The sequence below is a fragment of the Ostrea edulis genome, chromosome 5 (genome assembly GCF_947568905.1).
Source record: "Ostrea edulis chromosome 5, xbOstEdul1.1, whole genome shotgun sequence".
Lineage (NCBI taxonomy): Eukaryota > Metazoa > Mollusca > Bivalvia > Ostreida > Ostreidae > Ostrea > Ostrea edulis.
Window position 1 is genome coordinate 20,432,715 of NC_079168.1, and position 12,438 is coordinate 20,445,152.

Here is a 12,438-nt window from a genome sequence, read left to right on the forward strand (position 1 = left end):
AATGCATCAAATTGTAAGTAGTGTCGCTTATACCAAGTGCCTATATTAACCGAGAAAGATTTGCGAGGAATAATAAGCTGTATGTTGCGTAGGATAGTAAAATTAGATATTTTGCAATACATAGGCGTAGCCAAAAACGGATTACAATGAACCTTAAGAAGAAAAGTGAACACATAACCATGGAAATGCTCCTTATTTCTGTCCTCTGGATAATTTTCTTAACACATATAAATGGTAAGTTATTTTTTTTTTAAAAGGCATATCATGGATGAAATTGATTGAACCTTGCAACTGAGATATACTTGTTTTAACATTGTCATATGTGACATGTGCAGTAAACTTTATATGATTTACCGAAATCCAATTTTAGAGGTTAATATGGACACAATGTAGATCATTATGTAGTGGCCAAGGTCATATCTATCTCAACAGTAGTATTAGTTTCAAGTTAGCAGGAAGGTCAGAAAGTTAATGAAAATTCCTCATTTGGGCCAAAAATTGTCAAATTTGAAGCCAAAAATGCTTCAGAAATATAGAACACCCACTATATCTCATACTTAAAAATGTTGTACAACTCTATCATCTGAAACTTGTTATAAAAATTCTACATAGGCAAACACGTGCTCCATATTTTCCAACGCAAACTACATGTAAAATTTAAAAACATGCCATTCTTTTCTGAAACCCTTATATGTGACAATCGTGTGGCTTTAGACACTGTTTTTATTAGTTTAAACGGTTTTAAGTCTAATTTGAAATTCAAGCGAAAATAGGGGTCACCTGGGACCCTTATCCTAACTTGTCATTTCGATTGAACACTTTTTTTTCCTTTTTGTTTTCTATTGTTCAATAGATACACTGATTCATATATAATATTTCAATTAAAACATCTAAGTGATAACAGAAAAGGTTGCCCTCATAAGATTATATTCTCTCCGTTAATGGGCTTTGACAAGCATCTAACCTAGTTTTTAAGATCTACGTTTCCGGATCCTAAAAGCCCTCTTTCGAAATGAGATAATTGCCTGTACAGTTGAACACTCTGCATTCAATCATTATAATAGAAAGAGGACAGAAACCCGTGAAAACGCAAAAAAAAAACATACGTTGAAACTACTGACTAACTAAAAGTATCAAACATTTACATAGATTGATACGTGTATAATTTAAGAGTTCAGTATGTATTCCCATCTGACATTGTATCAAATAAGATATAACAAAATGTTTTCGAGAGGTGATAGACACATATCAAGGTGAATTATGAAGTAGCACAATTATATTCAATTCATGTTGTTGGCTTTGCACCAATGCCGACATGAACAGCCTTTCAACCTGCACCACATATTGCATCATTCCTAAATTTGAAAATATAAGCATTGAAAAACGCATTGTAGGTCAAAGGATAACCTCCATCAACATCACAATGAAAAATATCACCAAAACGGAAGGGGCGTCCGCCGAATTCAACTGCGATGTACTTGGAGACAATTTAACTGACTATAAATGGTTTAAAAACGATCAGGAAATTTCAATGGATGATGGTCGAACTACCATATTGCCCAATCAGAAGGGTGGAAAGTAAGTATTACAACCTGTTCGTAAAAAGCAGTGGCATTACGTCATTATTTTGCAAAGAAGAGTTCGCCATTGAAGTAAAACTAAATGCAGAAATACGTTACATTTAATAATCTTTATCCTTTTGAGATAAATTACCTGGAAGGCGTAAAGCTAACAATCTATAAGTCGTGAGTTCGAATCACATACCTTACAGAGGAGTTTAAAATATTTTTCTTAATACTTTTACACAAACAATTAATAGTTATTCCCCATACCACATTTTGGTTTTCCAACACTTAAACTAATTGAGGTTTTTTTCTTATGACAATTAATTATGTACAAAATGAATGCTACGCATTCATAGTTTTCACATGGTTTTATCTGCAGATTATCCATCCAAAACTTGAATTTGCAAGACGTCGGTTGGTACACTTGTCAAGGCAACGATGGTAAAGAAAACATTCAAACGAAAGGATTCCTCATGGTTAAGACAGGTATGCCCAGTGTATGACGGAGTTTAGTAGAGCGCTCAAATGATGAATATATTATGTCTATGGAACTGACCTTGTAGAGGTAAAGAAAATGTATTTATGATACACATCATAATTGTTTCGAATGACATGTAGAAATATAGCTACCGAAATGAAAGTGGACAGTTGTCACATGTTGATCAATTGTATCTTCTTTAACGTCTCTCACGATCATTTTTCACTCATATGGAGACGTTGCCAGTATCGGTAAAGGGATTCAAATTTAGGCCAATGTTCGGCGCTTATGGTCATTAGCAATGAGGGTCACCCCTTTTTAAGGTAATATCAGAGGATACGTAAAATTCACGTTTGATACCGAGGGTTCGGCGATGGATCTGTCACTACCTGGTTTTACGATTTAGATCTGTCGCGGCCGGGGTTCGAACCCCGACCTTCCCCATGCGGGGGCGAACGCTCTATCTCTAGACCACCGTGGCAGTGTCACATGTTGACACACAAAAACAAAACACCTTGGTAAAAATAGTCTTTGGTGTCGATAGATATCATAGGAAGTAACTGAGTATTTTACACAACAAATATGATTAATATTTGCATTTTCTTGCAAAGGGATGCAGCAAGTGGTGTAAATTTCATCATACGTCAAACGACACTATTGTGAATAGTTGTAGTTTCCAAATTACTCTCCCTGGAGAGTATATCAATTCTGTGGTCGTTATAACAATCTAGTTTGCTATACAAGCTATCATTGGGTCAAATGCTGTCGGACTTGTTTCATGGCTGTTCTTGGCACACTGATTTCGACTACAGATAACTCCGTTTAATTGCTCAAGATATAGGGCTAACGGCAGGTGTGACTGGTCTACAGGGGATACTTACTCCTCCTAGGCACCTGATCCCATCTTTGGTATATCCAGGGGTCTGTGTTTGAACAACTCTCTATTTTGTATTGCTTATAGGAGTTATGAGATTGATCACTGTTCGTTATCTTCACCTTTCATATAATAAGTAGCCATATTTACAAACATTTCACTAGTGACGTAACTTATAGAGATTCAATGAATGGAGTATTTTGTTGCACATCAAAAGCACTTGAAATCGAGAGAGTGAAGATGAACAAAACCAGTTATCAATCTCATACTTCCTATAAAGAAAACAAAAATGAGAGGAAGTGAAACACAGACCTCTGGAAACACCGGAAGTGGGATCTGTCTTCCATGAGCAGTAAATATCACCGTAACTGGTCACACCAGCTGTGAGCCATCAGGAAATGTGGCATTTGCTACATGTTGACAAACAAGAAGTTTAGATGTCTGCAATATTTCTAAACTATTCAAACTTTTTGCAGCCTTTTTTTTTAAATCTCATTTCTTTTCTTGTTTCGTTGACTGATACTGTAGAATGTGCTGACTCTCTGATTCCTATCTATTATCAATTTTTAAATCAAGGCAAGCTATTGACAAATAAGTTAATGCAACAGGGGTTTCGACAGTCTCGTTTGAAATCAGCATTTTGCAATTCTATGGCCGTTATAATTATCTTCTTTGCAATTAATGCCCGTCGTAAGGTTGAATGCTGTCTGACGTGTTTCATACCGATTGTTATGTCGTACCTGATAAAGTGATTTTGACTACGAATTACTCCATTTACCTGATCAGAATATAGAGCTTAAAGCGAGTATGGCCGGTATACTTGTAGGACTTATGAGATTGATCACTGTCCCGTGGGGATCCGAGTTAGAATAGGTTCTCAGTACCCCCTTGTTTGTCGTAAGAGGCGACTAAATGGGGCGGTCTTTCGGATGAGACCGCAAAAACTGAGGTCCCGTGTCACAGCAGGTATGGCACGATAAAGATCTCTCCCTGCTCAATGGCCATAAGCGCCGAGCATAGGCCTAAATTTTGCAGCCCTTCACCGGCAGTGGTGACGTCTCCATATGAGTGAAATATTCTCGAGAGGGACGTTAAACAGTATTCAATCAATCAATCAATCACTTTTTGTTAAATACAAAGGTAGCACCAGTGGGTACATTTGAAATATAATCCACATCCTTTAATTACAAAAAGGCAAATTAAATGTCCATACATGGTGAAGTTGAATTTTTGTAGAGTAAAAGGTAAATCATTATTAATATATGAAGATAAGAAAACAGAAAGAGCATCTATGCGTGACATTCTTAAACATGGTCTCTATATTGCAAATTCATCTTAATACTTTCAGCGCTCGAAAAATTTTAAATATGTAAATGAATTACTTGTAAATAAATTCCTAACAATGAATTCTAAATTTCTCAGTTTATTGGATATCATTAAAGATACTGAAATAGGATTTTCACTCTTGCGTTTTACTTTTCTCCAATCTTGCTAGTTCTTTTAACTGTCCTTTGTAGTACTCTTCCATACTACTTACTAAACAATCTGATGCATTTGATTGCATTGACATTCTGAGATGGTTTTTTAAAAAACATTTTACAAGACAAACAGAAAGCAATATCATAAGTGGTTTTGATCTTAGTCATCCCGAAAAACAAGGAGTCCTACATCGTAGACAAAGCAATGCTTAAAATTCATAGTTTAGATGTAAATAAATCAGTGCACTCAAAACTGCCGATAATGAACAGCGAATATCATAACTCCTATAAGGAATACAAAGTTGAGAGTTGGGCAAACATGGTCCCCTGGACAAACATGTACAATGTAGCAGATGTGGCATCAGGTGCGTAGGAGGAGTATGAATACCCTGTCCACTGGTCACTCCCGCCGTGGGCCTTTTCTCTTGATCAGGTAAACGGAGTAATCTGCAGTCAGAATTAGTGTGTAGAGAACGGTTTAACACTTGCTATGAAACACGTCAGACAGCATTTGACCCAATGACAGATTGTAGTGGCAAACTAGATCGTTATGATGACCATAGAATTTGCGAAATGCTTACTTTAATTGAGACTATCACAACCCATGTAACATTAACTTGTTTGTCAATAGTATGTCTCGATTTAAAAATTGATCATACGCAGAGCAAGCCATTGCGTATCGAATCGGTTGAGACACATAAACACCATACATAGTTGATAATGGAATAGTGCTACATAAATATTGTTGACGATGGAGAAACTTAAGACATCCTTTTTGTCAGAATTTGAACACTTTTAAAAACATTTAAAACCACATCTTTTTATACTTGCATATTATTAGTAGCATGGGGGTTAAATATTTCTGGTTTCATTGCCATCAGTTTTGACTTGATTTTTTCAAGTGTATATTTTTATACTGATTTCAACTATTGTATTTTATATCATTTGATTGTACGACGTGAAACTTTCTTAATGCACACCGTGTTTTAAATTTTAGTAATTTTACTTCACATTATTGATGTTTTGCTAACATAGTTTTAATATTATCTGTCTTAACACTATCGTAATTTCCGTTTACTACTTTTATAACATGCTCTATCATTTGTATTGTGTGCAGCGCTTTAGAGTGGTTAATTATAGTCATATAATGCGCTATGAAAGGTGAAGATAACGAACAGTGATCAATCTCATAACTCCTGTAAGCAATACAAAATAGATAGTTGGGTAAACACGGATCCCTGGACACACCAGAGGTTGGATCAAGTGCCTAGGAGGAGTAAGCAGCCCCTGTCGACCGGTCACACCCGCCGTGAGCCCTATATCCTGATCACGTAAACAGAGTTATCCGTAGTCAAAATCAGTGTGCCAAGAACGACCTAACAATAGGTATGAAACACGTCAGACAGCATTTGACCCAGTCATAGGTTGTATTGACAAACTAGATAGTTATAAAGACCATAGAATTTGCGAAATGCTGACTTCAATTGAGACTGTTGAAACCCCTGTACCATCAACTTGTTTTTCAGTAGCTTTCCTCGATTTCAAAACTGACTATACGCAGAACAAGCTCTTGTGTATCGGACCAGTTGAGAGATATAAACACCATATGCAGGTGATAATGGAATATTGCTACTTAAATATGGGAAGTTGCGATGGAGAAGCTGAAATAAGAATTATAATTATTATTATTGTCATAATCTTGAGTTGTTAGTTTGCCGTTAACATCTATATTCTAAGTACGAAGCAGATGTGCTAGACTTTGTGCTGCCTTTCATTTCAAGTACGCTGGGATATACAGTGGATGCTTACTTCTCCTAGGCACCTGATCCCACCTCTGGTGTGACCAGGGGTCCGTGTTTGCCCAACTATCTATTTTGTATTGCTTATAGGAGTTCTAAGATTGATCACTGTTTGTTATCACCTTGCATGTACCATATGAACGGAAATGATTATTGTTAACAGATAAAACGTCGTTGATATATCTAAATGTCGAGTTGAAGGCCACAGCAAGAATTTTTTTTCTTCTCACGTGCAATGCTGTATGACGTGTTTCATACCGATTGTTAGACCGTTCTTGACACACTGAATATGACTACAGATTACTCAGTTTGCCTGATCAAGACATTGGGCCCTTGGCGGGTGTGACCGATCGGCAGGGGACGCTTACTCCTAGCTCCTAGGCACCTTATCCCACCTCCGCTGTTTTCACGAGTCCATGTAGGCCCTACTGCCTATTTGGTATTCCTTAAAGGAGTTGTAAGATTGATTACTGTTCATTATCTTCACCTTTCACCTTATACTACATTGTTAGATTAAAAGTCATTACTGACAATCCTGCATTTAAGAGCGTTTTCCATCCACATTTCGAAGATTTATTTCACAAAAATAAGACATTTATTTTCCTATGGCGATACATTTAGCTACTTTAGCAGGTAACCTATTTTTCTATTCTCATGAGGCAGAATTTATGTTAAAACGTCTACAGCAGAGGAAGAAATATCTTGTGAACTTCAACTCGACAGTTAGAGACATCGACTACGTTTTATCTTTTAACAATGTTCATTTACATTCATGCGTCAATTTAATATATCCCAATATGTTGAAATAAAAGACATCAAAGACTTTTCCACATTCTGCTTCACATTTGGGTGTTTTATTGCGCATAGACTTTAACAGCTGAAGCTTTTGAAGTTAATTATGTGTCTTAATTTATTCAATACGCGAGATCATGTTCTGCTTAGGATTTTTAAACGGAGGCTGGCTATCGAGAAAAAATGTTGGTGTTACAGAGTTCAAGTATCTGGTTTAAAGTCCATTTCGCAAATTCTTTGGTTGTTATAATAATTTTATTTTGCAAATACGATTTGTCATTAGGCCGAAAGCTGATTGACATGTTAAAAACCAATTACTCTGCCATTCTTTCATACTGATTTTCATTGCGGATTACTTCATTTACCTGATCAAGATAGAGGATCTATGGTGAGTGTGACTGGTTAAAGGAACTACTTAACCAGGGAACATGAGCCCACCTCTAGAATATCCAACGTGTCCGTGTTTGTTCTATTCTGAATTTTGTATTCGTTAGAGGATTTATGAAATTGATCACTGTTCCTTCCTCACCCTTCTGTTCTGAAGAATAGTGTTGAAATAGAAATAAAGTATTCTATTCTTCATCGATTAGAAAAAATAGAATTTCTTTTCATCATACTAGGATAATCAATAAAAAAGAGTCAAATTGTCGTCTGAAACTGATTTACTCAGTATACACATGGACGAAAAATTTTACAACACCAAAGTTATTCCTTTATTTTTAAAAATTGAAAAGAGAATAAATTTGCATTCTGTAACACAATTCAATCTGCACCTATTATTACAATATACCTGAATTCAATTGTCTAATTTTTTATCACATTTAGGGGTCACCTTACTGATCAAGTGAAGATAAAGAACAATGATCAATTTAAAAATAATCCTATTAAGAGCACAAAATTAAGAGGAAGGCAAACATGGACCCTTGGACATACGAAAGATGGTTTCAGCACATCCGTAAATACTCCCTGTTAACCGGTCACACCCGCTATGATCTTTATATTTTGTTCAGGTAAACGAAGTAATCCGTAGTCAAAACCAGTGTGTAAAGAACGATTGGTTTGAAACTCGCCATACAGCATTCAATCCCGTAATACATTGCCACACAAATATAGGAAGTCGATAACGAAGAAGCTATATTCATCTTGATTGTCATAAAGTTGTTTTGTTAGTTTGTCGTTAACATCTATGCTCAATGAATTATCGAAATATGAAGCGGATATGGAAAATCGTGGTGTCTTTTAATTGAGTTAGTTTGTCGTTAACATCTATGCTCAATGAATTATCGAAATGTGAAGCGGATATGGAAAATCGTGGTGTATCAAATCGACCTATGAATGGAAATGAGTATCGTTAATAGATAAAACGTCGTAGATATACCAAAATGTCGAAGGCCACAGGAAAGTTTTTGTTTCTCATGTAGATGTTTTTGAATAAGTGTGGATCAGATCTTTGTCCTTATTCGCTCCGCATTTAACATTGATTAGCTAGCATAAAACCCAAAACCATGTGTTCTACGGTGTAAATAACTTTGTAGATTTAGTGTAGTTGAAGTGCTAGGTGTAGTTTTTTGTAGTTTTTATTGTTTTGTTATTATTCTCTGTTAATATTGGCCATAGTATGTAATTCTTCTTGTTTGACCTGAAGAAGGGCCAGGTCGTCTCGAAAATTTGACAATTTCGTTGTTCGTCTCGTTGGTCACTTTAGTGCTATATGTGGCATATTATATATGCCAGTGTGGCGGCCTGATTTATTAGTAAAACCCATCTTGTTTGAGACAGCTCTATTTTGATATTTCATTATGTAAAGCGTTCTAACGACATGCTCTGATTGGTCAAGCATGACTATGCTAAACATGGGGCCGTAAAACAAAACATTTCAACATCTAGGGTTACATGATCGGAAATATCCACCCTAGACTGCAATGATAAGAAAACATGCATATATGCAGCATCCTAAAAGGAGCCAAATCCCGTACCCGAAATCAAGACAAAATTAAACATACACGTTACATAAAAATTATATACAAAATGTATTTACCATAATCACATATTTCTGTTATATGAAATGAAACAACAATCCATGATAATTGCATTTAATATCAATGTTCAGCTTCAAGAGCATTATTCCTTGTAAATGAAGCATTTATAGGACATAATCTGAAATGCTTTGTAAATATACTTCCATTATGTGGAAGTAGTTTCTGTTTCAATTTATGTTCTTCCATACAGCTGATTGCTACAGGAATACGCTGGGGCGCTGGTACATCGGCAAAGTGAATATAACGATATCGGGAAGAGTGTGTCAGCCTTGGGGGACACAGACTCCTCACAGACATAGGTTTGGCTGGTTATACACTGAGAAAAACTACTGTCGTAACCCGGATGACGAATCAGTGGGTCCATGGTGCTACACAATGGATACATACAAGCGTTGGGAAAGTTGTGGACTAAAGAAATGCAGTGAATATCCTGTTTTCATAACATATGGATTTATACCCATTTTTCTCATAATTTCCCTCTGCAATGCTTTCATCGAATAATCGTTGAATAGCTTTCTGTGTATTTAAAGTAATCATAAACAATTTGTTTATCTCATAGCTGATGAATTTGACTTGTGCTCCTCCATGCCGTGTCAAAATGGTGGCACATGTAATAGTATTGAACTGAACGATAATAGCAAAAAACTTCAAACGTATAACTGCACATGTCGACCAGGATGGACAGGGAAAACCTGCAAGGAAAGAGGTGGGTATCGTTGAAAGATTTTCACCTGCATAAACATTGGTTACATAGTCATCTAGTACCCGATTACGGGATAAAACTTAGAAAGTAGATTTTGTGAAATATACGGGTATTAAAGGTGATGACCCAGTATCGTCTGGTAGCCGATTACCAATGTCTTCAATTTATCACATATAAGATATTCGCACAAGAGTGATGCTACATGCATCTGTAGTAGTATCTGTGTAAACTGTATACATGCATTTAAACTTTAACTTAGACCGTTCTTGATTACATTGATTATGACTACGGATTACTCCATTTACCTGATCAAGATATAGGACTCACGACGCCTTTGACTAGTCGACAGTGCATGCTTACTCATCCGGGGTACTTGATTCCACCTCTGGTATATCTAGCGTTTGCCCCGCATGCAGAAGGCCGGGGTTCGAATCTCGGCCGCGACAAACCTTAGTCGTTAAAACAGGTAGTGACAGTTCCATCGCCAAATGCTTTGCCTCAGGTGTGAATGTTACGGGTCCTCGGAGATGACCTTAATAACGGATGTCCCGTGTCACAGTACGTGTGACACGCTAAAGAAACCTCACCGCTCAATGGCCGTAAGCGCCGAGCATAGGCCTAAATTTGAAGCCCTTCACCAGTCTTGGTGACGTCTCCATACGAATGAAAATTTCTCGCGAGAGACGTCAAGCAAGATACAATCAATCCATTCAGCGGCTCATGTTTGCCCAACTTTCTATTTTTATTCCTTTTAGGAGTTATGCGATTGATAACTGTTCGTTATCAACTCCTTTTCATAAGTTTACACATGTCTTTGAAATTATTACAGTAATTTCATTCCATAATTTAACTTAAATCCACAATGGCTATTTATGTCAAGTATTGATTTCCATAGATTGTCTTAGTTTGTTGTTGTTTGTGGACGATTAATTTTGGAGTTTTTGGTTGGTTGAAAGTTGGGGTCAGGTGGTTTTTCATGGTGTTTTCTTTTCAGTTCAGAAATTTGAAAAGTAACATTATTGTATTTACTCTGAATGGCTACATTTATCATTTTCTGTTATATTCTTTATGTAAATTAGGATGAAATTTTAATTTACACGCACACACTACATGTACCACATATACATATATTTGAGTCTTAATATTAAAATCATAGGTATTATGTGTTCCGAAAGGTACCTCTGAACTTTTAAATCTCATCAATCAAGATACATATCAGCTATTGCATGTCAGTATTTAGTGGAATGTAGATCAGCCATGAATTAAAAGTTTTACTCTATATCTCGTCTACATCCATTAATTAATGCACGCGAACAATTGCAAGAAAGACCATCCATATAATATCCCGTAGTATTAAGTAATACACCATTTTCACGTGAATCTCAATTTGCTATTTTCGATGCAAATGAGTCAATGGAGGAGTAAGATATACTAAAACTACAGGTATATTGTACAGCTTTATTTCCTTCACCAATTAAGTTTCCTGACCTGATTATGTGTGCGGGTATAGGTGTGTTTATTTATGAACAAGATTACATAACTATATAGATTTCACAAATGAATACTCTTCCATTGACTCATTTGCATCGAAAATAGCAAATTGAGATTCACGTGAAAATGGTGTATTACTTAATACTACGCGATATTATATGGATGGTCTTTATTTATGAACAAGATTACATAACTAATCTATAGATTTCACAAATGAATGCTCACTGACATGAGTTGATTAAATTTTAGAGTGATATTTCCAGATGCAACAGGCAGTATACAAAACTACCAGATATAACAAATAATATACAAAACTATCAGATATAACAAATAATATACAAAACTATCAGATATAACAAATAATATACAAACCTATAGGTAGGTACTGTCTCACCAGTGATCTACCGCAATGCTTATCTCACACACAAGATCAGTAATGGAGAGCCTATCAAATGTGTGGATGGATGGCATGCTCATCTTCCACAAAACGTTTGAGGGACTTAGGCGTAGGTTCACAGCTAAGTAATGATATGTATGTTCTCTAGTCCAAAACCTTCGCCAGTCGACTTGTTTTTCAATTATTATTACTAAAGCAGGTACTCTGTATAACACAATTCGGAATGAAGGAAGTTGCTTTCTAATTAACTTTAATCAGCTCAATTGACGCCAAAAATAAACATATCAATGCTTATATTCACATTTCGTTTAGATATGATTTTCCAAGAATTGTCCTTGATTGTCGGTCAATAAATTTTAACATCCATGGAATGCCCTCGGATGTTTTCTTTAACGAAATCGGTCGGATTGGCATTGTGTTGTCAAAGTTGCTGTCAAATGACCCACAACATATTTTGCCGTTTCGTGTTGGATTGTAAATATTGTTTTATAATTCAATGAAATAAAATAACTGAAATTAACCTGACCTGAATCCTAACGTACATGGAACACTGCAACAACCAGGAACCATGAAAACAAAGGGATGTGGAAAGATTAAATTAAAACTGTATACAGTAGGTGTTTCATCTGTTCATCAATATCCTTTACTATTTTTGTTTTATTTAACGACTTACTGTTTATCATTATATTTTGACTATTAGTTCCATGGTCGGCGTGTAACATCTCACCTTGTAAAAACGGAGGGACGTGTATTGAAAGTAAGACCAGTTTCACTTGTCGATGTCCCTCGGGATATATTGGACCCACCTGTGGAATAAGCCGT

The 12,438-nt window shown here is 36.0% G+C and overlaps 1 protein-coding gene across 3 annotated transcripts in view; it reads left to right on the top strand.

Annotated features, from left to right (window-relative positions):
* The window catches only part of LOC125651497 (macrophage mannose receptor 1-like), a 66,857-nt gene continuing 54,419 nt past the window's right edge, over window positions 1-12,438 (top strand). For 2 of the 3 annotated variants that reach the window (XR_008803459.1, XM_056166948.1), the window contains exons 1-6: window positions 58-234; window positions 1,395-1,578; window positions 1,945-2,051; window positions 9,216-9,446; window positions 9,585-9,731; window positions 12,317-12,436. Coding sequence is in view for 2 of the 3 variants with exons in the window: in XM_056166948.1 (XP_056022923.1) it covers window positions 147-234; window positions 1,395-1,578; window positions 1,945-2,051; window positions 9,216-9,446; window positions 9,585-9,731; window positions 12,317-12,436 (877 nt within the window). In the remaining variant the exon portion in view is untranslated. Of the gene's footprint in view, window positions 235-1,394; window positions 1,579-1,944; window positions 2,052-9,215; window positions 9,447-9,584; window positions 9,732-12,316; window positions 12,437-12,438 lie in introns of all 3 variants that reach the window. The other variant, XM_048880117.2, reaches the window with a different exon arrangement.